Below are 27,968 nucleotides of genomic sequence, written 5' to 3'. Positions count from 1 at the left end.
GGAGGAGGAAGAGGAGGAGGAGGAGGAAGAAAAGGAGGAGGAGGAGGAGGAGGAGGAAGAAAAGGAGGAGGAGGAGGAAAAGGAGGAGGAGGAGGAAGAAAAGGAGGAGGAAGAGGAGGAGGAGGAGGAGATATTTAGCTCCAAATAAATTCACTTAGTGATAACCAGAAGTGGACTACCAAAATAAAAGCTTCTTCCTCTGAACGTCTTTCTAAATATGAACTCACGGCGTTTCCATCACTTCTCTTCTTCTTTTGTTTCATCTTTATGACTAAATAACTCAAATCATTTCTGTTAATGTTTGATTGTGGAACTTTAAACTAAATAAAAACTCCACAGACGAATATTGTCCACTCAGATTTTAATTTTTACAGATCAGTGTTTGCTCAAACAGAAACTTTCTCCTGAGTATAAAGAACAGTAAATATAAAAAATGATTTCTTCCTGGTAAATATAAATCAGTCAGTTATTACATTGTGCTGATCAGTACATAATGAAAATAGTTACAATATTTATTAAAATAAGAACAGAGAAGATCAGCGATTCTGCCTGAGAAATGAAAAATAAAACATGAAAACTAAACAGCAGGAAATGCTTTAACGTTAAAGTCTCCGGACTCTGGCGCCCCCGGTGGCCACCACTGGTCACTGCAGCTACATCAGAAACCCTGATTTTCTGTTTTCCTGTTTTTAATGGCAGCTGTGAGCCAAACGATTTCCATCCCGGAAGCGGGTTTCCATGGCAACCAGATGACGTTCCTCCTGGACGCTGAGCTGTTTTCTTTTCAGGGACAGTTAAACATTAAACAGTTCATAAAATCAAGTTTTCTACAAACTTTGTATCTTGAAAATGTTCAGAAAAGATTCGATAAATGGTTTGAGTTTCTGTTCTCCTGGTTTTCCTGCAACACCTGAACTCATCACAGAACCTGAGAAAAAGCTCCAATCAGCTGCTTCCGGTAAAACGGATCAATGTTTATGAAGATCCAGAACCGGGTCATCGGTTCTGGTCCTGGAAGAATCTTATAAACTAACAACACAAAGTTTAAAAGGAATTTTTAGGGTTTTTTTGCTGTTAATTAAAACATCATATTAGTCCTACATAAATTAATTATCTGGTTATTTGATTGTTTCTTCTGTTAGGAAACTCGTTAACTGAAAAACAAAACTTAAAAACATATTCCAGAGCAACAAAAACAACCAAAAGTTTTTTTTTGGTTTGTTTTGTTTGTTGTTGTTGTTGCTCAGAGATTCTGTTGTTTTTCAACAAAATGTCACTACTTTCCTTTTCATGTTCTTATATTCTGTATTTTGGCAATTTTCTGACACATTTCTAAAGTTGTGGCTCCACATTTTGGTCCCCAGGGGCAGATCTAGTGATTCTGGGGCCCGGGGCGAAACAGGCCCCAAAAACACACCGACTTCGTTCATCCAGTAAATGACTGCAGGTGGTTGTGTTTTTTACAGTACATAAAAGTGATCATGTTTCATATCCTACTTTACCATAACAAGCATACTTGTGTCTTTATATAAAATATTTATGGAGATAAATTTTCCATCGTTGATCTTCATCAGTGATTCAAATTATTTTTTAAATAAACTTTAGTAAATCACTAATAATAACATGATGTTCCAATGCTTTTTATTTACTTCTGAATAAATAGTTAGCTCCTGTCTAACTATTATAATTATGATAAATTTGTTTGTCTTGGCACCCCGGGCCCCTGGCACCGTGGGCCCCTGGCACCCCGGGCCTCTGGCACCCCGGGCCCCTGGTAGTTTGAGGCTGTGGGCATTTCCCTGCTTTAATTCAAGAGTAAACTGACCTCAATTAATCTCTAATTAGGCAACTTTTCCAACTTTGGCATGTCCTTATATGGCCGTATGTTCCCACCCCTTAACAGCCAATCAGAAGCAGGCGGACGGCAGCCTTAAAGGGCCAGGCGCTGGACCGCGTGTTACAGGAGCAGATTGAGTCCAGAACCAGCAGTTCAGACAAATAAAAACTTAACTGGACCCAGGAGAAATGAATCATGGAAAGTTATTTTGTTCTTGATTATAATAAACAGTGAGCCAGTTGGTCCAGTTGGCCCAGTTGGTCCAGTCGGCCCAGTTGGCCCAGTTGGCCCAGTTGGTCCAGTCGGCCCAGTTGGCCCAGTTGGCCCAGTTGGTCCAGTCGGCCCAGTTGGCCCAGTTGGCCCAGTTGGTCCAGTCGGCCCAGTTGGCCCAGTTGGTCCAGTCGGCCCAGTTGGCCCAGTTGGCCCAGTTGGTCCAGTCGGCCCAGTTGGCCCAGTCGGTCCAGTCGGCCCAGTTGGTCCAGTCGGCCCAGTTGGTCCAGTCGGCCCAGTTGGCCCAGTTGGTCACCTTTAACCAGTCTGAATTATTAGAGTCCAAGCAGCCAATCAGAGCAGAGCTTCTCCGCCGCCTGCAGGCCTGATGGATGCTGATGAGGAGGAAAACGTCAGGCAGCAGCTTTGGTCTCCCATTCCTGTAGAGAAAAATAAAACCATCAGTTAGAAATCATCTCATGTTATTCATGGAAACTTGTTTCGTTCACCAACATAAAACCGTTTCTGGATTATCAAACACTTCGAATGTTTTAAAGGAAGAGGAAACAACATGATGAGTCAACAGCCAGACTGTGTGTTAAGGTTCTGCTAACAGGAGTTAGCATATCAGTATCATCTCAATGCTAACACGTGGCAGCTAACGCTAATAGAAGTATCCACATTTCTAAGGAAGCTCCATGAATGATCAGAAAAACTCTGGAAAATGAACTTTGATCCAATCTGAGGCTTGAAGAGCCTGAAGACTAAAAATAGAAACATGTTTGATTTTCATCTGAATTTATTCAATAAGTTAGCAGCAAAACAAGGCCAATATGGTTTTTGATTCAATTGAGATTCATTAATTACAGAACCTGAAATGAAGTTGATTAAAACTGTTAATTGAGTCCCACCGGGAGATTTAAAAGATTTCCTCTAGAAAGAATCTTTACAGCAGGATTCAAACGGTTTGTTCAGAATGAAACATGGCGGCTGGTTGACATTTCTGAAATGAACCAGTTCTCTGTCCCACCTTCTTCCTCTGGAAAACCTTCCCGTGTTCGATGAAGAGCGCAGAAGGAGCTCGTCTCAGCGAGTTCTTGGCCGAGGCCGTCCGCCGCAGCAGAGGGTTCAGGAAGCCCGCCTGGACCGGAGCAGACCGGGTCAGAGGTCAGAGTTCGCAGGAGGCACCAGTAAAACCAGCAGGACCTCAGCAGGTGCAGCTCACCTGAGCGCGCTCAGTGCAGATGGCCAGAGACTGCCTGAAGGAGGTGCGCTTGTTTCGCTTCACAGCAGGCGCCAGGTTGGTTTCAGACCCGGTTCTCAGCTGCACCGCCGGCGTGTCGACCAGCTTCAGCTTCTGGACGTCGCGCTGCACCGCCGGCGCCATCCGGCCTGAAAAACCACACTTCACTTTACTCTATGAGTAAACCTCAAGGTCAGGGGTCAAAGGTCTCCAACTCCAGTCCTCAGAGCGTCCGGCAACTTTCAGGATGTTTTCATCCTGATGGTCCGGTCGACCCGGTTCTACAGGAACCAAAACTTCATCATCTGCTCCACCTCCAGCTCCTGTGGTTCTCTTTCTCTCTGTTCTGAGTCAAACCAACCTGTTCCCCTCCTGGCCTGTGGGGGCGCTGCACCAAGAACCACTGAAGGAAACGACACAAAAGCCTGTGAGAGCAACTTCCTTCTTCACCAGATGGAAACAAGATGGAGGCGTCAGATTTTAGTGTTGGAGGATTTCTCTTTAGTCTGCTAGCGCTAGGCTAGCACATTAGCTTTGATTGTATTTACCCAGAATGCCCTGTGCTGTAGTCCACTTCCTGCTTTTGCAGCGGTCTCCGGTCTGCTTGACGTTTACATTCAAACGGAACCAGAGTTCACTTCAACCGAACCCAGACTGAGGTTTGGAGGACCAGAGGTCAGAGGTCAATTAGCGTTTACACCTCACCAACCGGACCGGACTTTCACTAGGCAGATGGACTGGAGTTGGGTTAGCGTAAATCCCGTCTTATTACTGTGGGACCATAAACAGGAACATTTCTGAAGACCAGTTTTGGGGGTTCGGCAAAGTTCCAGTGAAATGTAACATAAAATTCAAGCTGCAGGAACAAAAATGACTAGTAATGCACATCAAACATGTTTTTCTAAGTAAACAAACTAAAATTCAAATGTTGCTTAGATACGAGTTTTGTTCAGTCTGATCTAATCTCTGCTTCACCTTTACAAACATTTAAGGCTCTAAATAAAAAGGCTTTAATGACTAACTGCTCTTAATAAAATTCCTCATAAACATTGATTTATTGAAATGGCTCCCAATACAAGTTATGTGGTATTTAAATTATAATTTGTTAAGTTGCTTTATTTTTAAGCCTTTTTTTAGTTTTGCCATGTCCTGCTGCTTTTCATATTGATATTATTTAAATGCCAATGTTTCTTCAAAGATTTTTTTGGGGGGGGGGCAATGCTAGACTTTTCCTATATTTGGGGGGTCCGGACCCCCCGGCCCCCCCGGGGTTTACACCTCTGCTTAGACGTCTCTCTGCTTCTCCTGGCTAAAACATTAGCTCATTAGCAGAGCTCCATAAAGCTGGACTGCATGCTAGCAGGGCAGTTTCATCGTTTCCTTCAGCCTGTGGGACAAGAGACACGTCTGAAAGTTGCAGGACTCTGGAGGGGTGCAGTCTGAGACCACTGATCTAGAGTCAGATAATTCATCCTGAAGGTTTGGTCCAGGTCTGACTCACTGCTGCTGCTCAGCACCGTGTTGCTGTAGGTCACTGATTCTCTGGACGACACCGAGTTACGGTGAACTGAATCCTGAGAGCCGTGGCCCTGAAACACAAACAGGGATCAGCAGCATCTACACAGACAGCACATCTTCCTCATCAAGTGCAGTGGGGATCGTCAGAAGAATGAATTCTAGTTTGTACCAGGGCTTTCTGTGGAGCGGCGTTGGAGTAGAGGGGCTGGCTGCTGGTGGTTCTGGTAAGGCAGAACGGGTCGTCCATGTAGGCGTTGGAGGTTGGGAACCGGCGCGTTTGCAGCCCGCTGAGGAAATAAGAGCAAGATTTAAACTCAGAGAGCAGGAAGTGAGTGATGTCATGAAGGGATTTGCTGGTTTTAAGAAGTTTGTCCCACCTGAGGGCGCCACCTGTGTTCTCTTGAGTCTTGTTGTCATGGTAACCACGACTGGCAGCTCCGTCCTGCAGCAGCTTCAGCCAATTTTCTTTTTCCTCCAATGAGCTCACCTGAAGTGATGAAGGTTAGACAGAAAGACTTGATGATGAGGAACTAACCCGAGACACCGGAGCTCTGATCTGCCAACTCACCTCCAGCACAGCCACCTGGTCACCGAGCATGCTCAGTGTGATCCTGTAGGAGCGGTCTGGGTCGTCTCTGACCTCACAGCCTCGGAGCTGGACCGTGTACTGAGGCGACCGCTTCACCTCTTCCTCCTCGTCTTTCTCCATCTCCTCTCCGAACATGTTGAGGACGCCGTCCTCCACCTGACACTGTAAACTCTGCCACTGGCAGTTCATCAGGACGTTCAGGAACCCTGCAGGTTCACAACACCAAACGTCACCAACCGGCATTTACTGCAAACACCTTCAGTCTGCGGCTCCCTCCTCCAGTTTGGGGTCAATAACAGCTTCTCTGTTCCTACATCCTGGTGTTTCTGGTGGTCTTTCTTCTACACCTACCACTGCTGCTCCACTGGGATCCAGCCAGAGAGTCGCCACCTGTCCATCAGTCTGGACCATTTCCTGATCATTCCCAGCTACTCTTGTGGTGTCTCCCATTGGGGGGATGCTGTGGCAACCCTGATGGTGAAGACCTCAACCGAGACTAATTTATTATAACCGGCTAAGTATCCAGGCTTGACAGATTTATTTCCCCTTCAGAAAGTACAATAGTTCTGCTTTTTCCCAAACAGATGTAAAGTTTCAGTACCTTTGTCTCTGTTGAGGCTGCAGTAAGTTGAAGGTTTCTCCTCATCAGAGTCAGTAAGAACTGCACTGGACTGAAGACACAACAGCAAAAACATTTTCACTTAGAGAGTTCACATGTTTGATTCCCATTAGTAAAGATGTTTTCTTAAGGTTTTTCCTGGTTTTCAGAGTTTAAAAACTTCCCATCTGGAGGTTCTTCACTGCACCAGGAGAACCTGGGTGTGTTTCTTACCCTGCAGGACAGTCGCAGATCAGATTTACTCAGAGAGGAGAAGCTCTGAGACTCCACTTCACCTCCAGCGCTCACCTCCTCTATCACCTTCAAACAGGAAATACAGTGAAATGACTTCACATCAGGAACAGCTCGTCCGTGAATGTTGCTGGTCACCAGTCCAGGGTTTATAGGTTGGTTCAGGCTGAAAGGTGTTTGGTGAACTGCTGACCTTCCTCCACTCATCCGCCTGCTGGAAGCTGCTGTAGCCCAGAACCAGAGACTCAGAGCCCACTGGGACCAGTTTGAGCTGGTGCTGGATCTTAGCGCTGCTCTTCGACTTGTAGACAATCTGACAGCCGTGAAGGTTCAACTCCAGCTGGGGCAGCAGATCCCGAGCAAATTTATAGCACTGGTGGAGACAAAGTTACAGAGTGAGTGACTGTCCGTCCGTCCGTCTGTCCATCCATCTGTCCATCCATCCGTCTGTCCATCCATCCATCCATCTGTCCATCCATCCATCCATCCATCCATCCATCCATCCATCCATCCATCCATCCATCCATCCATCCATCCATCTTCCTGTTCTTGGTTCTGATACTTCCACAGATAAATTATCTTGAACCAGTAGAATTCATGGTTATACTGGCAGAAACAAAGTGGGAAAACAATCGCAGTCGCTCCGTTCAGGACTTCTGTCCCTCACTAAAGATGGCTGCCAAGGCGCCTCAACCTGGTCAGGTGACGTAGCATCAATAACGCCACAGAACGCCATGAGGGACAAAGCAGAATAACCGAACCAGAACCAAAGTGTTCAACGGTCTGGATGAGGCTCTGGGTCTCAGCAGCAGCCTCTAGTGGAGATTACAGGCGCTGCAGCTGCAGGGTGTGTGTTTCCTCCTCTTCCTCACCAGCAGCATGTCATTCTTGATGATGAAGAGCTGCTTGCTCCACTGTCCGAGCCACTTCCTCCTCCACAGGTACCCACAGAGCCGGGACTCCGGCGTGGGCCGCAGACTGATCTGGGAGGTGCTCCACTGGATGTAGTGAGCTCTGTCCTTCACAAGACCGCCTCCTTCATCCTCATCATCGTCTTCCTCACCGTACGACTCGTAGTGACTGCTCTCTGACTCCGGCCTCTCTGGAGGAAGGAAACATTTCCTGTTCAGTGGCTTTAGACCCGCTGAGGTTCCTCTGCTGTGTCTGCGGTACCTGTGTTGGTTTCAGACGCTACATAAGGTTCTGCTTCCTCATACGTGTCCTCTTCATCGTCACCGCCAAGCCCACCTGGAGGATGAGGAGGGACGGTGGGGCCCTGCAAACAGTCATTCATATGCTGAGCACAGGTCCGCTAATCCGCTGATAGCGGAGCTAATTCTTCTTACAGCGCTTTGCTCATTTAGCTAACGTTTAGCGCACTTAGCTTCCACTAAATATTGTTTCATGGATGAATTCTGGAGCGCTAATGCTATAAGTAAACTATCAGTTGAATGAAGTTCAACATCTGTGCTGAAGTTTTGATCGTTGATTGATAAAAAAAAAATTCAAATTGTTTATATCCATGCTCTTATTTTGAAGTGGACTGTTCTGTTTCCTCTCATCGTGGTTTTCCCCCAAAAACTTTAATTAAAACAAGAAATATTCAGTAACAAAATAAAGCAGACATTAAAGGATACGACATGAACCTAAATATAATATCAAACTTTATAAAACATGTAAATTATGATCTCAAAATTAAATTGATGCTGGAAGGTTTTATTAGCTACTTTGAGCTCCACCAGATAAAATCCCAGTAAATCTAAAGTTACAAGGTGTGAATACTGCAAAGCTCTGTGAACACTGTGCTGAGAATTTGATCTTATCGTGTGTGTGTGTGTGTGTGTGTGTGTGTGTGTGTTTTCTGTCCATCACGTAGACCAGATGCTAATCTGCCGCCATCAGCGGCGCTTCCTCCCCCTGCAGGTGCGTCAGCCAATGGCAGCGCGGCGCGGCGGTCTCCCGTGTAAACAGAGCGCTTCCTGTGCCTCCCTCACACACACCCGGTCACCCCGCCGTCTCCTCCCAAACCTCCGGAGGCCCCGGTCTGTCATTACTGACCCACATCACAGGCGCTGGATCCCCATCTAAAAACAAACTTTCTTCCCTCCGCCCAGTTTTCCTTTGAGCTCCTCTCTGAGGTCGGGGAGCGAGGAGGTTTGGTTAGACTCTGACCTGCCGTGATGGGATGATGACCCTTTTTCCTTACCGCTGATTAACGATGCTCCTGTGTTGCCATGGTTACCGTATGATGGGAAACAGGAGGTTTCGTCGAGGTTCTCTAAACCTCCACTGCAGGATTTCTGGAGACTTTCACAGTTTTTCTTTGGATTCTTTTCCTTTAAATCAGTTTTTTTGACAACCCTTGAGGTGAAACCAGTTTGCCCAGTTTGCCCAGTGATGTTTGCTCACCCCGCTCTTCATCCAGTCCGACGGGTCCTGATGTGAGATCAGCTCTGACGACCAAACTGCATCTGGAAACAACCAAACATGGAGCAAACATTGGATCAGAGGTCAGAGAGGGAAGGCGACGCCGCAGCGTACCTGTCCCAGGTGAGTCATCCAGCTCGTTGCCTAGCGACATCGATGGACAGCTCATCACCATGTACTCAGCATCTTCCACTGCAAACACAAGAAACCATTCAACTGTACATCAGCTTCACACATGAAGAAACTAAATGTTTCCATCACATTAATATTTCCTAGACGATAAAAGCTCAGATGAATCTGTTGAAGCGGTGAACGTGTTTCATGACCAGCCTGTTCTCTCCGTCCGTTCTTTGGACCAAACAGGAAGTGGAACTGGGTGAACCAGGAAGTGATCGGCAGGTCCCTACCTGGAGCGTCGGGCGTCTGCAGTTTGGACAGCAGCTCTGAGATCGACTTCTTCTGCGCCTGAGCGATGTAGCTCAGGTTCTCCGAGTCGAGAACCGACAGGAACGTCTGCAGATCCCAGATCAGCTTCACCAGAACTGAACACAGCAGGGAGAGAGGAGCAGTGGGCGAGTTAATGAACGAGTCAGTCATTCCTCAGTTTCTGAGTCAGTTACTGAACAAGCCAGGTAATGAACGAGTCAGTAACTGAACGAGTCATTCATCAGGAAGCTGAACGAGTCAGTAACTGAACGAGTCATTCATCAGGAAGCTGAACGAGTCAGTAACTCAACGAGTCATTCATCAGGAAGCTGAACGAGTCAGTAACTGAACGAGTCAGTCTCTAGTTCGTTTCCCTCGTTGCCGCCATGTTTGGAGCCACAGAGAAGTTCAGACATCCGGCAGCTCAGACGTTGCCTCTGCCTTTCTCCACTCCACAGTTGAGGCAACGGTTGCCTGAGTTGCGGTGACTCATGTCTGATCTGAGCCTGTCCTTATCTGAAACAGACTCTCTGTCTGTTTGCTCTCCTTCACTTCCTTAATGTTTAACTGTTTCCATCATTCCAGCAGCTTTGCATCATGAACCAGATTCAGCTTCATTTCATAAGCAGCTCTGACTCTAAACATCAGCTGGAAACAATAACGGTTATTAATAATCACAGATCTCATTAATCAGATGATCACATGACTGAAGCGTTTTTCTCTCTGTGAACGATGAACTTCAAGCAGCCGGTTGTTCGGCACGTTTTCCTCTGGTTTGACGCTCGGCGTGGAAAACTGGATAGAAAGCAGGAAAGTTTCTCCCATGATGCTTCAGCCCATCATGCAGCGGATCAGAGCAAACACACGGTGCTGCTAATGTTTAACCTCTGAAAGAAAAGCTTTAGCGCCTGATGTTTGTGCTGTTCAGTTGATAAGGTTTCAGAACCAGATAAATAATCAATGATCTGATGATCATTAAAACTCAATCAGAGACAAACTGGAAGAAATTCTCCTTCAGCATCAAATGTGGCCCTCCTGACTGAAGCATCCAAACTCATTTAGGGCCTTTATAATAACTGGAAATAAACTAAAATAAATTTTAGTTTGTATTGAAATTTTTGATTTTTATTTTTACTGCTGTAATCTCATGTTTTGTTTTGTGTTTTTGCCATTTGAAATGCTCTGTTGCTGAAATATGCTTTACAAATAAACTTAATGATTTTAATGGTTATTAACACAGTGACATTTATTAATACTTTATTTGTTAATTTATGGCATGAATGTTGAATTTTGTCTCCACGCAGCTCCGTAAGATAATCTGTCGGATAAAACTAGAGTTCTTGAGGGCAGCAGAAAAACATGTCAGATGTAATAAAAGATGAAAGATTAAAGTTTCAGAGCTTAGAAATGTTTAACCACAATAATTATTGATTCAGAACATAAATGTATTGTTGACATATAATTATCAGAAACAAGTTAGATGGGGTCTGGATTCATCAGTTTTATTTATTCTGCCACTGATGTCATGTTTTATGTTTTCATCTTGTTGCTGAAACCTGCTTTATTTCTGCTCTATAATAATACGGGTTCATGTCTGTCTGCAGATGTGTTGATTCGCTACAGGAGAGACTCAGTATGTCTGTAAATATATTAAAATGTGATTTTATGTGTTTCTGGCTTTGAGCATCACAAACAAATGATCCTGTAAACTAAACCCGGTGATGGTTTAGTCTCTGAATAAATTAGATTAAAGCAGTTTTAGTGTTTGAGTCCTGCTGAGCAAAATGCTTCCCGTCCGTCTCATCCTCCTTCCATTCCTGCCTTTTTACAGGAATCTGAGGAGTTTGTGGCCTTTTGGGGGAAAATCATGAGAATAACATTTGCTGTGATGCAGATAAGGCTCATATGAATTATTTTCCAGGGAGCAATAAACAACCTAAACTATCCATCAGGTCAGACATCTGCAGTACCACCTGCAGCCAGCGGTGGCAGAATTCATTAGAGTGACAAGAAGAAAGCCAGAAGAAGTCCTGTTGACAGTTTTCTATAAGTTATGTAGGAGAGACAGTAGATATGATCAGAGAAGAACAAAACTAAATGTTTCAAAGCTGAACACAGATGCACTTCACATTTTTCAGATTTTCTTTGGAGTAAATGTAAATATTTAATTTTACTGTCACATCAAAAATAAACTAACTTTGTATTCATGTGATGCCTGCACTCCCAGGCTGCATCAGTCCCATGTATGTATTCAGCTGGTTTAGAGGACGGCGTGGTGGAGACCAGCTGTGCCCTCAAGAAGTTCCGGTTCTGATTCCGGTTCCGGTTCTGGTTGTGATTCTGGTAGAACCTTTACTTTCTGGTTTTATCTGAGCTTCATTGAGGCAAATGAGTCTTAAAGGGGCCAACTGGGCCGATCTCAGAGCCGTCCTGAACAATGGAGGTCTGTCCTGGAGTCCATTCATGGGGACAGACTGCGTCCATTCACGGCAGCGGCGTGGGAGACGGAGGTTAAATGTTGATCAACTCCTCTGCTGTTTCAGAGTACTGCTTATCAGGCCGCTGCTGCTTTAAACACCAAGCTGCACATACCTCACACACCCACAGCTCTGCAGCAACAACACGAGACACGAGGACGGCTGGACATGTCCAAAAACACTGGACAGGAGGACACGTCCAAACACATGGGACGCATCCAAAGACTCGGTGCTGCTTGTTGCACAGTGAAATATTAACAGCAATAATTTGGATTTTTTAACTCACCATAAGACAAAATAACATGGTTTTCATTCATTTGTAAATGTTCCAATTTCAAACTAAATATTTAGTTTATTATTAACTATTTAGCTTGCAGCTAAATAGTTGCTAACTAAATGTTTAGATAGGAAGCTAAATATTTAGCTTACAAATTAAATATTTAAGTCCAAACCATATCAGCTGACTAACTATACGTAGCTTACAGACAAAATGTTTAGATTGCTAACTACATATTTAGCGCATAAACTGAATATTGAGTTTGATAGCTAAGTATTTTGCTTGCAAATTAATATTTAGCTTATGTGCAAATGAAACATTTAGCTTCCTATCTAAATATTTTGACTACAAACAAAATATCCCTAAACTGAATACTTAGCTGGCTAACAAAACATTTAGTTCGCTACCTAATACTCAGCTTCACTACAAATTAAATATTTAGCTCACTAATTAACATTTATTTTCACTACAAATTAATTCCAAACTAAACTAAATATTTAACTTGCTAACTAGTGTTTAGCTTTGCTACGAATTGAATATTTAGTTTGCTAACCAAATGTTTAGCTTGATAATTAAATATTTAGTTTGTTAGCTAATACATATCTTTACTAAAAATTAAACTTTCAGTTTGCTAACTAAATATTTGTTTACAAAGTGAATATTTAACACTCCATTTAAATATTTAATATGAACTGTGACATTTATAAATGAATGAACAACATGATGAAATTAAGACCTTGAAAAGCGACCCTTCCTGTTGTTTTCCTGTCTGACAGGCTGAACAAACCAGATTATTGCTGTTAATGTTTGACTCTAACTTCACAAAAGGCTCCAGTTCTGCTGGACAGAAGAACGTTGGGATCTGTTGCTAAATGCTGCAATCTCACCATCAGCATCACTTCCTGTATCTGGATTCAAGCTGCACTGACCTAAAACTGACACTTTCATATGAAAAATAATAACTTCACCACAAAATAACCGAGAACACAAACAGAGAACTTTATATGATTCTCATGTGTTTACCCCACGATGTGTGCATGAAGAGCAAACTAAATCAGCTGCATCTGTGATTCTGGTCTCACACCAGCTGAGTTTTTCTCCTGGACCGGCTGTAGAACTGAGAGTCCGGCTGTTAAACCCTACAGCTCTGTTAAAACCAGCTGCTGTGGTTAAAACCCTCCTGGCTTCGGTTCATGGATCCAGAAACAAGTGGAGGTCCTCATCTATCTCACCATTAAAAGCCTCAGCTAAACTGCTCAACAATGGCTGCTGGTTTGCAGCTGCATGTGACCCAGATTCAGACAGATATGTCCAGGTCCGGTCCTCCAGAGCTCGCTCTCCTCGACTTTAGCCACATCTTCCCCAGTTAGCAGATTGGCTCCCAGCTGGTCAGTCTTGTCAGTTGTTTCATGATTGTTTCTGTGTTTATTTGTGGCCTGAAGCCTGAAATCAAAGCAGAGAAAAACGGGCCTCAGCTGCTCCTTTGGTCGCAGCGTTTAGAAAAAGTAGTTTCAGCAGCGCTGCCATGAGAACCAAACCCTGAAATTAGTCAGAAGATGTGATTCCTGCAAAATCCCCAAACATGTTGCGTGTCTGTCCAGCTGTGTTTGTGGGGACTCGTGTATTTATATCCCTTATGGGGACACAGTGAATTATGGGGACATTTTGTGCTGATCAAACCTTCAAAGAAGTACTTAGGGGCTCGGAGTTGTCTTTTCGTGTTAGAATGACATTGATTCATGTTTGTTGAGATGAAATTGTGTGATTTTGGGACCTCAGATGTAAAGAAGTACAAACATGTGTGCAGCAGGGAGGGAGCCACTCTCTTTCATCTGCTGGAGAAAAAACTCTCCATTCATGTTTCTGAGCTGCTTCCAGGAGACACCAGCAGCTTATCTCCTCAATGTTCCTCAGCATTTAGTTTTCGTTTGCTCTCCTGATGCCTCAGTGGGCTGAGTTAGCTCTTAATATGGGAATAACTGTTGGTTTGGATACCTTGAAGACACAAACACCCGGAAATCTGATGGATCTAAACGGCCTATTAGCCACGTCCCTGGAGACGTCGCGGGAGGAAGACGTGATGATGAAGAGCAGGAAGGAGGAGGAGGATGGAGGAGCAAGCAGGGGTGTTTCCGATTGTTAACATACCAGCAGCGCGATAAAGATTTCACAGTAGCAGGAGGACGGGCTGAAACACTGCCCCTATAGACAAACAGCTGCAGCTGCACAAAATACATGTCGCTGTTTCCATTCTGCTGATAAGAAACAAAACCGGTTCTTCACTCAGAGAGTCGTTCTGCTGTTTTTATTGGAAGCTAAATGAGTTATCAGCTTTGCTGTTTGTTTTTAAATAGGGTGCAAACAGCAGCAGAGGTTTTAAAATTTAATCCATGAAGATAAACGTAACTTTAAAGGTCTTTAGTTTAAATATTGCAACATTTTTAAAGTGACTGTTTAAAAGTAATAACAAAGGAGGAATTTATCATGTCTGTTTCAGTTCAGGAAAGACAAATAAAATAAAAATATTTAAATAGATTATTTTAACTGACAGGAGAAAAATCCTCAAAAAAACACCTGGAAAAGTGAATTAAATCAGCTGCTGGTCTCAAACCTTTTGGATGTAAAAGCTTGAACTGTTTATGAAGACGTTTTTAAAAATATTTCATTTTAACAGTCTAACACGTTTTATCTGCAATTTTTAACACAAACAAATTAGAAAATATTTGCATTTACTAAAAAGTCATATTCAATCAATTAGAATATTATTGAAAATTTCATTTTTTCAGTTAATTAAAAAAGTCAAATATTGACTTGTTTTCATGATTATGATGATTTTCTGCTTACAGTTCATAAAAACAAAACATTTAGATTAGAAAATTACATGAGACCAATAAAAAACATTTTTAAAAATAGAAATAAGGATTTAATAGTTTTCAATAAGCTGCAGATATTCTACATGAGAAAATTTCTTGATAATTTCATAAAAGATGCTGTGAATTGTTTTATTTCATCAGAAATCATTACTATCGAGAAGTCGATAAAAACACTAAAAACTACATTATAGCTGCAGAATGGTGCTGATCATTCACCTTTTCTTCATCAGAAAGGTTTTATTGTCTTCATCGTCTCCTGCAGAATGTCTTCCATTCGTTTTTTGTTGATAATTTCAGGTGGTTTTCTATAATCTGATGTGGTGACATGACTCCATCTCCTCCAACCGGATTAGCGCAGCAGCATTATTATTTTTCATAACTTCAATCAGGAATCAGAACCACAACAGTGTACAATATACAATATCTCAATAAATATTAAATTAAGCTAAATAATACAAGTGATTTGAGTCTTTTAAGGATCATTTTGACTGAGAGAAATGGATGGAAGTAGAGACTAAATGATAACAGGTTGTTATGGAAAAGGAAGAGAAGCTGACCTGCAGCAAACGTTAGATGAATATTTAACAGAATAATTAAAACTTTTGAGACTTTTTTTAAAATGTTTGTTAAATTTGAAGCAGAAAAACAAATAAAGTAAACAAATAAAGTAAACAAATAATACATAAACCCTGAAAATGTACTTAAAATATTTTATATATCTGAAAACAAACAGCTGTTTTAACTGAGCTGCTCTCTTATCTGGACTTAGATTCAGTCTGTCAGAGAAACAGTTAATAAATAGAATAGAATAGAATAGAATAGAATAGAATAGAATAGAATAGAATAGAATAGAAACAGCCTACATTGCCCTGTAAATTGCCTCGGTACCTTTCTGTTTGTCCATGTCTGTCGTCTCAGCAGCCCCTCATCTTCAGTCTCATCTCCGTTGGAAGAAAAACAGACGTCAGGTTTCCTCCTCCCTGAACTCCCTCTGTTGGCTCTGTGGGACGCACCGAGGTCTGACAGCTGAGTCCTGCCCCTCACAGCCGAGTCCTGCCCCTCCGAGACCTGAATACACAGAGGAGGAGGGATTGTCCGTCTCTCTATGTGTTGGTCAGAGTGAAAAACAAGCAACCTTTGATTCTGATTTTGCTTCATATCTGTCTGTCTTTATCTACTCCCTTGTCTCCTTGGCTTCCTTTGAGACGTTCACATCCCTCTATGTATTTTAGACTCGGACGTGTTCCCTGTCCCCGGTTTTAGTTGTTCCCAGTCTGCGGTGGTTTCTTTCCATCTCCCAGCAGTTAAAAGTTAGAAGCCATGTTCTGTGGCTGCGCTTCCAAAACCAGGAAAGCTTCCAGATGTTGTTCCTCTCATTCTCCCTGCTAATGTCTTAACATGTCCAACAGCACCGGGTCCAACTTCAGGTCCTTAGGTTCTCCTTCAGAGACAGTCCAGCAGCTGTACCCTCCTCTTCCTCAGCCTAACATCTGGAATGTGGTTCATTGTCTTGGTGAAAACTAGATGAAAGTCCCAAGAAGAGACAATGTTGAAGGCTCTGCGTCAATGCTGCATCAGAGAGCCCACAGCATGATACCACCTCTTACCATCTCAGAGCCAGATGTCAACAACGGTAGACTCGTCCATCCAGCCGTACCTGTTGGAGCCACAGCATGAACGAACATCTCCAGTAAACAAGGTCTCCGCAGGGTTAGAGAGTTAGCTGATACTAGCACCAAGAATGTCGCTGAATACATTTGAATCAAGTGTTTCCCAAGAAAAAAGTGATGCCAATCTCTTTAAGTAACAATACTAATCAAAACATGTAGTAAGATAATGTCCTTAAGTTATCTACCAGCTAGCACACAGCACTAACCTTAGCAAAAGGCACGATGCTACTGCTAACAAAACAACAGTCAAGACGCCATATCAGCACAATGAATGCATGTCACTTGTTCTTGAAGTGATTAACACAAACAAAGAGGAATTTCTCTACTGATGTGGAAACCTGGAAAAATAAAAAATGTAAACAGGCACTTAGAGGACGTTCTGATGTTAGGGAATTTTGTGGATTAACCAACAACCAAACATTTGACGTATTGACTTGTAGCTTTGGCATCCTTGAACTTGTACTACCAAGTTGCTGAGACAATTAAAGATTGCAGAGTTGTGAAACTGGTTAGCTAGCCAGTTAGGTAGCTAGATCCTGGCTGAAACTCCTGCAGGTTTTTGATGGTTTCAGAATGTTTTCCTCTGCAGAATCTGCTCCTTTCTTCCAGTGTTTCTGTAGAAATCTTTACCAAATGTTTCAAAGTCAAACATTCATGTGTTTTCTGGAAAGACTGAGACCAAATGGGGGATTGAAGTCAACCCACCATGAGACATGGTGGTAGCAGTATCATTCTGTGGGAAGCTGGCCAGAGTTTTTTTTAAATCTGAATCAAGGGAAATCCTGGAAAACCTATTATTGACCTGGCAATGGGGTCCAGCAGGACAGCAGAACATACAGTTAGAGATATTATGACATGGATTAGATCAGGTCAGAATGGCCTAATCAAAGTCCAAACCAACATCTAAATGATTTTCTCATAAGAAGATAATTAGATTTGTAAACAATCCATAAAATGTTTCTTTATGAAAAATATCTTTATATTCTTATTTTTGCTGGTCTGTTATAAATAAACTAATAAAATACATTAAAATCTTTAAAAATAAAAAAATATGCAGATGTGTGAATTATCTCCCAGGTTCTGTAAGGATCTTTCACGTTTTTCTCCATTGTAGAAGCTAAACACCCCCAGCAGGTGGCGGTAGTATAACTGTTAGGATGGAATCTGCGGTGAAACCAGAAGAAGAAGAAGAAGCGGAAGTGAAGCAGGTTTCTTGACGGATCAGCGGTTAACGGCTTCAACCAGCAGCTAACCAGTAGTTCAACCAGTTTCCAGGAGGACCAGACCGCCGGACTGAAGGTAAAGCTACAGGTTCTGGTTCCGGACGGGCAGCCGGGCTGTAGCTAGATCATTCCCGCTGTAATTTGGGAAAAAGTGGCCCCCTGCTGTTAGCTGTTAGCCGGTTAGCTCAGAGAGGGAAGTCAGCTGATCGGCTTTGAGACTTCTGCTGAGCACGATGGACCGCCTCGGAACCGGATTCTGGGTCCAGCCTGACTGCCTCCGGCTCCAGTTAGGGTTCTGTCAGGCTGCGCGGACCCGCTTCGGACCATCGGAACCGGTCTGGGTCTCACTGTGTCCCTGTTTATCTCCTCCACAGAGTCACCATGACAGCCGCTCCCTACAACTACTCCTACATCTTCAAGTACATCATCATCGGTGAGTCCGAACCGAACCGGGTCCTCTCCATGTCCTCTGACTGGAACAAGCCCACATCACCACACCTCCACCGCTGTGCTGCACTCAGCTCACCTTTAACCTGTGTCCTGATGCGTTTGTGTGTTTCAGGAGATATGGGCGTCGGGAAGTCATGTTTGCTTCATCAGTTCACAGAGAAGAAATGTGAGTGATCGTCTCCTTATTTAGCCGTGACCCGGTTCTGATTGGATTCGATCAGAACCCTCTGTGTGTGTGTGTGTGTGTGTGTGTGTGTGTGTGTGTGTGTGTGTGTGTGTGTGTGCGTGCAGTCATGGCTGACTGTCCTCACACCATCGGCGTGGAGTTTGGGACCAGAATCATGGAGGTCCACGGTCAGAAGGTGAAGCTGCAGATCTGGGACACGGCGGGTCAGGAGCGCTTCAGGGCCGTCACCAGGTCCTACTATCGGGGGGCCGCGGGGGCCCTCATGGTCTATGACATCACCAGGTGGTTCTCACACTCATACTTTAAGTTATTACAATTCTTACACATCTACAGTTCTTCTTTATCATAATTAATATTGATCTAATATTGATTGAATATCTCGGTTGTTACTGAGCAACAATTTCTATCTTTTCTTGGAAAAGATGTTAAATTTTGAAGCAAATTTACAGAAAATAATTTTCTGAATTTCTGTCCGGATGATTTTAGTTCATTTCTATAAATGAAATGTTATAAATAAACAGTTTTATTATACTTATTAATTTTAAATCTGCTCCTTTTACTCTTTTTTTCATTATTATTACCTTATATGTAAATAAAATTTTAAGCTTCTTTAGTTTATGAATTTTAGTTTAAGTTTTTAAGCGTATCTTTATTTCTATTTCATAACTTATGTTTTTATTTTATTGAAATGTTTTTGTAAGTTTTACTGTGATTGTAATTTTTCCAGTTTATCAGTTTTGTTTGTCATTTTTCCTGTTTTGATTGTGTTTTATAGATTTTTTAATAACAGATTTCATTTAATTATGTTTTTAATTGTATTTTTAAATGTTCATCTTTCTAAATGCTTTCTTGTATTTTTTTTAAATATAATTTAGCATTTTATTTATTATTAGTATTTTTTAATATAATTTGTTTCTGTGTAATTTAAATTCAGAAATTGTTGCTGCAGATTAAATATATATTTTTGGTTTGTTTCTAGTGGAGGCTGAATAACTTCTTCTTCTTCTGCTGCTGTTTTTCAGGAGAAGTACCTACAACCACCTGAGCAGCTGGCTGACGGACGCCCGGAACCTGACCAACCCGAACACGGTGAGGCCTTCTGACCTCTGACCTGGGATGCAAATGACACCTCTGGGTTCTGACAGAACCAGAATGAGGCTTTTGCTGTAACTCAGCGGCCCTCCACCAGGCGGCGCTGTTTTGCACTGACTCGTTTCTCTGTTTCCAGGTGATCATCCTGATCGGGAACAAGGCGGACCTGGAGGCTCAGCGGGACGTGACGTACGAAGAGGCCAAGCAGTTCGCTGAGGAGAACGGTGAGGGGGCGTGGCCAAGGGGGCGGGGCTTATCTGTCAGACAGGAAGTGGTTCTGACCCGATCTCTCTGCTTCCTGTTGGTTCAGGTCTGCTGTTCCTGGAAGCCAGCGCCAAGACGTAAGAGTCGGACCACCTCGGGTTCTGTTAGTGTGAGAAGTGCTGCTTCACTCCTGGTTCTGGTTCTGTTCCCCAGGGGAGAGAACGTAGAGGAGGCGTTCCTGGAGGCGGCCAAGAAGATCTACCAGAACATCCAGGACGGTAGTTTGGACCTGAACGCGGCCGAGTCCGGCGTCCAGCACAAGCCGTCGGCACCGCAGGGCGGCCGGCTCAACGCCGACAGCCAGCCGGCCAAGGAGGGCTGCAGCTGCTAGCCTCAGAACCGGACCGGTACCGGACCCGACCCGACCGGCACCGCCACGCAGAGCCACAACCGGTTTCATCAGAACCCAAATCACTGATCCAATCAGCTTCACTAAATCATGTCTCTGATCCTCCTCTGGTACCAGAACCAGTCCAGCTCCGAGACTGGACCCGGTCAGAACCCGAACTTGTCTCAGAACAAAAGACCAGACCTCAGTCTGATCAGAACCACAGCCGGTCGCTATGGACTCCCAGCTGAACCCAGAAGGTCCTCTTAAAATCCTGAGACCCGGTCAGGACCGGTACCGGTCCACAAACATCGGGTTGAGTCTGTCAGACTCCAGGAATCCACCGGGAAAACAGAACCGGGTCCCAAACCGGGCCATCCAGAACCCAACAATCAGAACCGTCTGGATTTCCTTCCGGGTTTCTTTTGGTTCTGGTCTCGACTCGGATTTGGCGACTCCAGATGTTTCTTCAATTTAAAAATAAAAATAAAAAATAATCGTCCTGGTTCTGAAAGTCCAACATCTAGTCGATAAACCCAGATACCGGGTCGCTGGTTCTGCTGCAGCACAGAACAGAGAATAACAATAATAATGATAGTTATTATTAAAATGTTAATAAATAAAATAATATTTTATAAAAGCTGGTTTTAATCGGACTCTTCCAGAACCAACTAACAGGCCCAGTTCTGCTGTGAGCCCAGATAACATCGGATCAGGAAGAACCAGAACCGGATCTTTTATGAAATGTTTTTAGCCAAATGTTTCCTGGCGGCGCCCCCCGGTGGCCGGAGTGGAACCAGAATTTGAGGAGAACTTCCTGTTCACTGATCGGGTCGTTGGGTCGCTTAAAGACCCGGTTCTGGTTCTCCCAGACGGGCCGATGTTTACGGTCCGGCTAGTTCTGCGGCTAACCGGACTTCATCTGAGCCGATAAAATTCCTGCCAAATTCTAGAAATAAAAATCTTAAAAGTGCGTCTCACAGATTAGAATCTGACCTTTGACCTGCTGCAGCTTTTCTGACTGATTTCAGATTCAAATCGGATCCAGTTTCCCACGAGGAACCGGTTCAGTTCTGATCCATCACTCCATTTTGACCCAGTTCTGATTCGGTTCTGACTCGTCTGATCCGGTTCTGACCCAGTTCTCATCCAGCTGATTGGGTTCTGAGCTGGTTCTGGTGCCTCTCGGGTCCAGCTGTGTGTATCCGGGGAACTCTGCTGATTGGTGGACGCTCGGCTCCTCCATGTTTTTATAACGCAGTTTCCTCTTCCTCCTCTTCCTCAGTCCTATCATCAGAACAATGAGATCATCTTCATCATCCTCATCATCATGAACTTCCTTCTCAGCACTTTAGTTTGTGAAGTTTGTCGGGACCAAAGAGTCGGAAAGTTTCTGGAAAAGTTCTGTTGGTTCTGCCGCCTTAAAGCTTCGCTCACCAAAGGAAAACAGAAGCATGACATGACTACACTAACCACGTCCCGCCAGCAGGGGGCGCACATCGACCGCCGCGCTCTGGCTGCATCATGAGCTGCACATTTCTTCTTCTCTGTTTTTGATTTTCTGTCGGCTAGCGCCTCCATCGAGCTTCTCATGATTCTTTTATTTATATGAAATTGTTCTGATTCTTCTTCAGCTGTGACTGTCATTAAAACGCGGGGACTCAGTTTGTAAATAAAGTATAAATACTGTACGTTACATCAGGACTGCTGTGGTTTGTCTGGACTTCCCTCTTCTGCAGATAGAGGGCATCATGTAGAAATAAGAATTTAAAGATAAAGGAATGTGCCAAATACTGCCATCTAGTGTTCAGGTTGTTTAGAGCAGGCAGTGGTGGGAACCGCTAACTAAAAAGCTAGCTAACTTATCCAAAAGCAGTAATCATAAACATCAGTTCTGCTAATGCTAAGACAGTCAGACGCAGTACAGTTAGTATAAAGTATTTTTGTCTTGATTGTTGTAATCATTGATAGTATTTTCATTGATCTTGTGTCAGAACAATAAGCATCGATTGCGACTGGAGAGCAGGAAGTTCTCCGGTGGGAAAAGCCGCCATGTTTGATCCCAGAGAAACAGGAAGTCAGGGATTAAATCTGATCAGCTTTAAAATGTGAAATCTAGATTTATTCCACCATTTTCCTGCGTCGGATTTTATCATTTTTTAATCCAGAACATTTTCTAAATTGAAGCAAATAAATTCAAATCAGGAAATTTATTTAGAAAAAAGAATAATTTGTTTTTATTTTTTAGGTTGGAAAGTTTGAATGTCTCTCTGATCCGGTCCGGTCCGGTCCAACTGGCCTCAAAGTGCCCTTTGGGCTCAATGGACTCCGCCGTCAGCAGCTTTGTTGCTGTCATGGCAACATGATGGGGGGCAGGGCTGGCAGTCCTGGTCCGACGCCATCGGAGCGTCTCTACGTGGTTCTGGTCTTGGAGGCGGGTTCTGTCTCGTACTCAATCTCCACGAACGCTCGCTTCCTCCTCGGCGCCGATCCGTTGGCCGGAGATTTTCCTTTAGACCGTGAGGCCTTCGTCTCCACCTCCATCTCCTCCTCTTCCTCAGTGGAGTCCTGCTGCTCCTCCTCATCGCTGCTCGTCTTCAGCTTGTTCATGTCCTGGGGGACAAAGACCAGTCAGAACCATACTTCCTGTCTACTTCCTGGAGATCCAGGAACTACTTCCTGTCTACTTCCTGGAGATCCAGGATCTACTTCCTGTCTACTTCCTGGAGATCCAGGATCTACTTCCTGCCTGACTCACCTCGAAGTCGCTCAGGTCGCTCTCGTCCACTTCCTCTTCTGCTACAAACTCGCTCTGCCCGACGTCCTGCAAACAGGAACAGGAAACCTTTCAGAATAAAACACCTGTATTGGCCCCGCCCCCTTGTTAGAGGCTCCTTCTTCATCACCTCGTCATCCTCCTCCTCCCCCTCCTCAGAGTCCGACTCGCTCTCAGCTTCCTGCTGCTCCAGCGCCCGGTCGAAGGCGTACACCGGGAAGTTGTAGATGTCTCCGTACTGAAACACAGAGAGGAAGTGAGTCCAGAACGCTGACTGGATCAGAACCCGGATCAGAACCCTCGCTCAGCTCCTCGTACCGTTCCCTGCTTCAGTCGCTCCAGCAGCTCCTTCTCGATGGCGTTGTCCAGTTGAGCGGCGATCAGAGCCTTCTCCTGCAAACAGAACCCAGAACACAATCAGAACCTCCTCACCGGACTCAGTTCTGGTCGGGTTTGTCTGCCTCCATCTTACCTCCTTCCTCTTCTCTCTGCTCTCCACCTTCCTGCTGAGCGGAACCAGCTTCCTCCTGGAAGAGAGAAACAGCAGACATGAAGCATGACCCAGTTCTGGTCGGGTTCCTGTGCATCTCAGAACTCACTGTCTCTTCAGAACCAGCTTGCGCATCCGGATCAGGTACTGGGTGATCTTAGTGAACCGCTGCTTGCATTTGTGTCGGATGAAGCGCGGCCAGTAGATCAGGTTCTCATCGATCTGCTGCAGAGCCTTCTCATAGTTTCTGCTCAGCTTCACCTGCAGACAAACAGAACCGGGTCAGAACCAGAACACATTTCCACAGGATCAGAACCAGAATATTTCCGGATCAGAACCAGAACACCAGGCTGGATGGATCCTCCTCTTCCTAAAGCTAAAGGCCCAACAAAACCTGACTGACCAATCCTGGTTCCAAAGGGTGGATCAAACACCCTTTGGAACATCAGCGGTTCTGATCCAATCTCAACAATCTTCTCTATAAACATGGACCCAGAACTCTGAGCTGAAGGAGGAACGTTTCCTTCCAGGGTTCAAAGCTACCAGAATCTGGAGGGAGAATGTCTTATGGTCCAACTGAACCAAACCGGGACATTTGACCCAAAGTTCTAAAAGACAGAACCAAAAACCCAACAGAATCAAACTAAACATCACTGCTATCCAGAACGTGACGACTCCTCGTCGGACTTTGAGTTTCTAATAGACAGCTGAAGATTTCTGATCAGAACTACTTGGTAGATCCGATTATACCGAGTCTTCACGATCCGACAAGGAGTCCTCACGATCCGACAAGGAGTCCTCACGATCCGACAAGGAGTCCTCACGATCCGACAAGGAGTCCTCACGATCCGACAAGGAGTCTTTCAAGACCAAAGCTCTGGAGACATTCTGCATATATAAATATCTAGGCAGGTTTAGCTGAGGGACTCTTGCAGACAGAGACTGAAGTTGGACCAGCAGGCGGTTCAGTGATGAACCAGCAGAAGGTTCTGGAGAATTCCCCAACCGGATCACGCTGGTCCAGTCTCAGCTGCTGAAACCTTCTGGATTCAGCAGTTCAAACTGGTTTTTTGTTTGTTTGTTTTATCATAAAATCAGCTGACAGCTTTCCATATATGCAGTGAGGAACATCCCATAATAAGCTGCTCCTCATGGCAATGATCCTGTTTTAAATAGTGTGATGTTTTATCAGGTCAGAGGTCAAAAAAAAGAGACACAAGGAAGCTCGGGTTCTTCATCATGAGGATGATGATGGTCTCACCTTCTCCCACATCCGGGCCGGGAACGCCGCCCTCTCGATCACCTTCATGTAGAGGAAACACTGACCTGCGACAGAACACGGAGCCGTTACACCTCCAACCGGGTCGGGTCGTAAACCCGGTCCGGTGAGGATGATGATGCTGACCTTTCTCCTCCCTGATGGTGGCGTACTGACTGTTGGCCAGCGGACACGCCGCGCGGCTGCACAACCCCGTCAGGTTGAACTCGTTCCGGCAGAAGTTCCCGCCCTTGGTTCTGATCCGGGAGAAGAACAGAGAGAGTCGTCAGGGTTCTGATGGATGGAAGGAGGAAAACCTGCAGAAGTTTTACAGATTTATCCAGAAAGACACAGGAATCCTGGAGATCTTGTGATCCAGACAGAAGAGAAACCAAAACGTCTTTCATTTTCTCAAAGTTTTGATTTTTCATCAGGAAATGAATAAAAAACCAAACCTGAGGATTCGCTTTGTTTTCCTCCGTCTGGCCATTTATCAGAGATTTATTACAATAATTTCATCTAAAACACATTTTACAGCAAAGATAAAACACTGACAGATAGAAACTTCTTTAGATTTTCCAGATCAAAAAGTTTTTGGTTTTTAATTATTTTCTTGTGATATGGATGAAAAACCAGAATATTTCCAGCCAGAAACCCTCCAGACATTTCTACGTTCATTTCATGTTTTTACAAGAAATAATTTGGATATTTTCTGCTGTCAAAAAATTTGACCAAAAAAATTACAATTTTCCAAGAATAAAGGAATAAATTTACAATATTAAACTAAAGTTGCTGCAACCCGACCCGAGATAAAGCGGAAGAAAATGGATGGATGGATGAACTAGAATATTCTAACATTGTTGAGCTTTTGGTTATGTTAAACATCCCAGCAAGGCCTTGAGGAATATAGCGACAATATAACAAAAAAACTGATCTTTCTATGCAAATCAAACCAATCAGAGGTTCTTCTATCCTGGTTTCTGTGTTTTCTGGTCCAGTTTACGCTCCACAAAGACGAACCAATCAGAGAACCTCCTGAGCCGTATCCAGGCAGAATTTCTCTGGACAGGGTCCAGTCTGAACCAATCAGGAGAACTTTAACTGGTCGGGTCGGAACCGGACTCCTCAGAACTTACTTGACTTTAAAGGAGCAGAACTGCCTGTTTCCAATGATGTCCCAGATGACCTGCAGAGGGCAGAGTTCAAAGGTTACACACATCCAGAGGGGTCCGAAACGATCAGAACATCTGATTTTAGAGAACAGTGTGGCGTATACAATGTATATATTTCACACCCAAATATATGCTTTTATTGTGAAGGGGAGAAGGAGAGGTGAGAAGACACCGACGGTTTTACTTCATTCTATTTTCAGTTTGGATTTTAAGACATTGAGAATAAAACAAGACTCAAATTATATTTTTGTCTTTTTCTGCTGACTTCTACATCAGCATCTTTAACTCCTGATCCAGTTCTCTTCACTTCCTGTGATCCAGACTTCCTTGTCTCCAGATCCAAACCATCAGAACCAACCGGGCCGTTGCAGAACTTGATGATAGGAGGTCATTCGGCCATTTGATTCAGATGTGTTAGAACAGGAGAACATTTTAAAGCACAGGAGTCAAACTCCAGTCCTTAAGGGCCGCAGTCCTGCAGGTTTTAGATGTGCCACAGGAACACTGGAATGAAACGGCTTCATCACCTCCTCCTGGTGTGGATCAGGTCTCCAGAAACTTAATGACCTAATTATTCTGTTCAGGAGGTGCAGCAGAGGCTCATCTAATCGTGCAGGACTGCGGCCCTCGAGGACTGGAGTTTGACACCCCTGTCTTAAAGCTTCCTGGAAGCTTTCCACCGGAAGGAAAACGAGGACCGGATCAGGGATTCTGGACAGGACGGGAGAGTTTTAAGGTTGTTTACTGGACCCACGTGACAAAAATGTGAAACTTTATTACCCCCGAAATTATCTTCATACAAATACAATATTTTCATACAAAAAATACAATCCGAACCTCCACCTCTGTTCTGACTTTTCATTTTATTTCCACTAAACTTAATTTTTCCAATGACGTCTGTTGGCCTCTAACGGGAGAAAAATTGTTCCGCATAAATTAAATGTAGCTAATGTAGGACCCTTAATATCCACACAGGATCTAGTAAACAGACAAAACTATTATTAATAACAGAGCAGTGTTTCATCAGCTGATTGATTATTATTCGGTTTTTGAAGGTTTACCGGTGGCTAACGTTAGCTTAGAGGCTAAACCGAGTCTGTGTTCAGCTTCAGAGGAAGTTATCAAACTCACGTCGTCGTGCTGCATCCTGACTTCCTCTCAGAGATCCTCGCTGATCCAGTAACCGGTTCCGATGGAGTTTAGTAAGATAAATTAATGTTTGGGAGGGTTTGAGATTCGTGGAGGCACATGGATCATCAGGAGGACACCATCTTTGTTTAGCTGGAAATCTCGCGCAGCGTGAAGAGACAGCGTGAAGAAATCTCGCGATACTTGCTAAACTACTGATTACCTGTAATGAACGATATTTATGTTTTTATGTATTTGGTGTACTGAACATAAACAGAACCTTTACTTCAAACAAGGAAAATGTTAAAGTTTTTTTTTTAATTTTACAAATTGTTTTTAAAAACTGATATTCTTCTAAGTATGTTTTTCATTCTTTTAAAACTGTCTGTATTTAATTTGGAGTTAAATTTTTCAATTTAAAATTGTGCTGATTTGAAATAAATCAGATAATAAGAAACACATACAACACAAAAGAAATAAATATACATAATAAATAATATTGAGATACAATAAAGAAGTATTCCCTCTGGGAGGCGCTACAGAAGCCTACGGACCAGAACCACCAGGCACCGGAACAGCTTCTTTCCCACAGCTGTCACGCTTTTGAACGCCTCCTGACATAAAACATAAACTATAAGGACTGTACTCCCCTATCCTCTCATACAACAATAACACATGGACTATCCTCACACACACACACACACACACACACACACACACACACCCACACACCTACACACACACACACACACACACACACACACACACACACACCTACACACACACACACACACACATCACGGACTGTTTTCTTCACACACACATACAACCTGTAAATTTTATCTGCCATTATTTATCTATAATCCATTCGCTAACATTCTTGTATAATCTGTATAATCTGTGCATGTAGCTCCCATATTTATATTTATACACAATATCTATATCTCTTGCTATAACCCCTTATAGTCCATACATACATAGTCTTGTACATCTGTAAATAAATATTTATATCTCGTAGAGCACTTCTGGATAGATGCAAACTGCATCTCGTTGCTTGTACTTGTGACAGTGCAATGACAATAAAGTTGAATTCTATTCTATTCTATTTTCAATCATTCTGAACTATTTTTTAAATACTGTGCGCTTTGGGCTCTTTTATATTAATAATCTTTTTAGACTTTCACTGGAAAATCAGACTGTGTA

At 43.7% G+C, this 27,968-nt stretch overlaps 3 protein-coding genes across 4 annotated transcripts; 1 reads left to right on the top strand and 2 right to left on the bottom strand.

Annotated features, from left to right (window-relative positions):
* Positions 1–214: 214 nt before the first annotated feature.
* LOC116730381 (actin filament-associated protein 1-like 2) lies at positions 215–16,597 on the bottom strand. 2 transcript variants are annotated; one of them, XM_032579550.1, is made up of 17 exons: positions 16,335–16,597; positions 15,616–16,247; positions 9,082–9,216; positions 8,789–8,866; positions 8,657–8,718; positions 7,421–7,523; positions 7,120–7,349; positions 6,441–6,620; positions 6,230–6,316; positions 5,999–6,068; positions 5,377–5,603; positions 5,186–5,295; positions 4,978–5,095; positions 4,792–4,879; positions 3,273–3,439; positions 3,078–3,188; positions 215–2,487 (listed from the first exon to the last, which is right to left on the bottom strand). In XM_032579550.1, the coding sequence occupies exons 2-17, from the start codon at positions 15,629–15,631 to the stop codon at positions 2,461–2,463; spliced, it is 1,809 nt and encodes a 602-aa protein (XP_032435441.1). In that variant the 5' UTR covers positions 15,632–16,247; positions 16,335–16,597; the 3' UTR covers positions 215–2,460. The 2 variants fall into 2 exon arrangements, with proteins under 2 accessions (XP_032435441.1, XP_032435440.1); XM_032579549.1 differs by lacking the exons at positions 15,616–16,247; positions 16,335–16,597 and having other exon boundaries at positions 9,082–9,359.
* A 965-nt stretch (positions 16,598–17,562) lies between these two features.
* Positions 17,563–21,637, top strand: LOC116729823 (ras-related protein Rab-14-like). Its single transcript, XM_032578615.1, has 8 exons — positions 17,563–17,696; positions 17,995–18,053; positions 18,183–18,236; positions 18,362–18,539; positions 19,280–19,346; positions 19,486–19,573; positions 19,660–19,690; positions 19,767–21,637. Exons 2-8 carry the CDS (start codon positions 18,002–18,004, stop codon positions 19,942–19,944), a joined length of 648 nt encoding a protein of 215 aa, XP_032434506.1. The 5' UTR covers positions 17,563–17,696; positions 17,995–18,001; the 3' UTR covers positions 19,945–21,637.
* Positions 21,638–22,132: 495 nt separating this feature from the next.
* Positions 22,133–26,949, bottom strand: mak16 (MAK16 homolog (S. cerevisiae)). Its single transcript, XM_032578612.1, has 10 exons — positions 26,769–26,949; positions 25,602–25,651; positions 24,613–24,722; positions 24,469–24,533; positions 23,317–23,468; positions 23,190–23,244; positions 23,036–23,110; positions 22,848–22,955; positions 22,700–22,765; positions 22,133–22,554 (listed from the first exon to the last, which is right to left on the bottom strand). The coding sequence occupies exons 1-10, from the start codon at positions 26,781–26,783 to the stop codon at positions 22,354–22,356; spliced, it is 897 nt and encodes a 298-aa protein (XP_032434503.1). The 5' UTR covers positions 26,784–26,949; the 3' UTR covers positions 22,133–22,353.
* Positions 26,950–27,968: the final 1,019 nt, after the last annotated feature.

This window comes from Xiphophorus hellerii, chromosome 12 (assembly GCF_003331165.1).
Source record: "Xiphophorus hellerii strain 12219 chromosome 12, Xiphophorus_hellerii-4.1, whole genome shotgun sequence".
Taxonomy (NCBI): Eukaryota; Metazoa; Chordata; class Actinopteri; order Cyprinodontiformes; family Poeciliidae; genus Xiphophorus; species Xiphophorus hellerii.
Note: the sequence above shows the minus strand (reverse complement) of the source record. Positions and strands in the feature narration are given on the sequence as shown.

Coding starts and splice junctions, on each gene's coding strand:
- LOC116730381 (XM_032579549.1), bottom strand. CDS start 9,271: ATGACTGACTCGTTCATTAACTCGCCCACTGCTCCTCTCTCCCTGCTG. Junction 5,296..5,376: donor ACCAGGTGGCTGTGCTGGAG/GTGAGTTGGCAG, acceptor TCATCACTTCAG/GTGAGCTCATTGGAGGAAAA. Junction 5,096..5,185: donor AACACAGGTGGCGCCCTCAG/GTGGGACAAACT, acceptor TTATTTCCTCAG/CGGGCTGCAAACGCGCCGGT.
- LOC116729823 (XM_032578615.1), top strand. CDS start 18,002: ATGACAGCCGCTCCCTACAACTACTCCTACATCTTCAAGTACATCATC. Junction 18,237..18,361: donor TCAGTTCACAGAGAAGAAAT/GTGAGTGATCGT, acceptor GTGTGCGTGCAG/TCATGGCTGACTGTCCTCAC. Junction 19,691..19,766: donor CTGGAAGCCAGCGCCAAGAC/GTAAGAGTCGGA, acceptor TCTGTTCCCCAG/GGGAGAGAACGTAGAGGAGG.
- mak16 (XM_032578612.1), bottom strand. Junction 24,723..25,601: donor TTCTGCTCCTTTAAAGTCAA/GTAAGTTCTGAG, acceptor CTCCCGGATCAG/AACCAAGGGCGGGAACTTCT. Junction 23,111..23,189: donor GCAGAGAGAAGAGGAAGGAG/GTAAGATGGAGG, acceptor TTCTGTTTGCAG/GAGAAGGCTCTGATCGCCGC.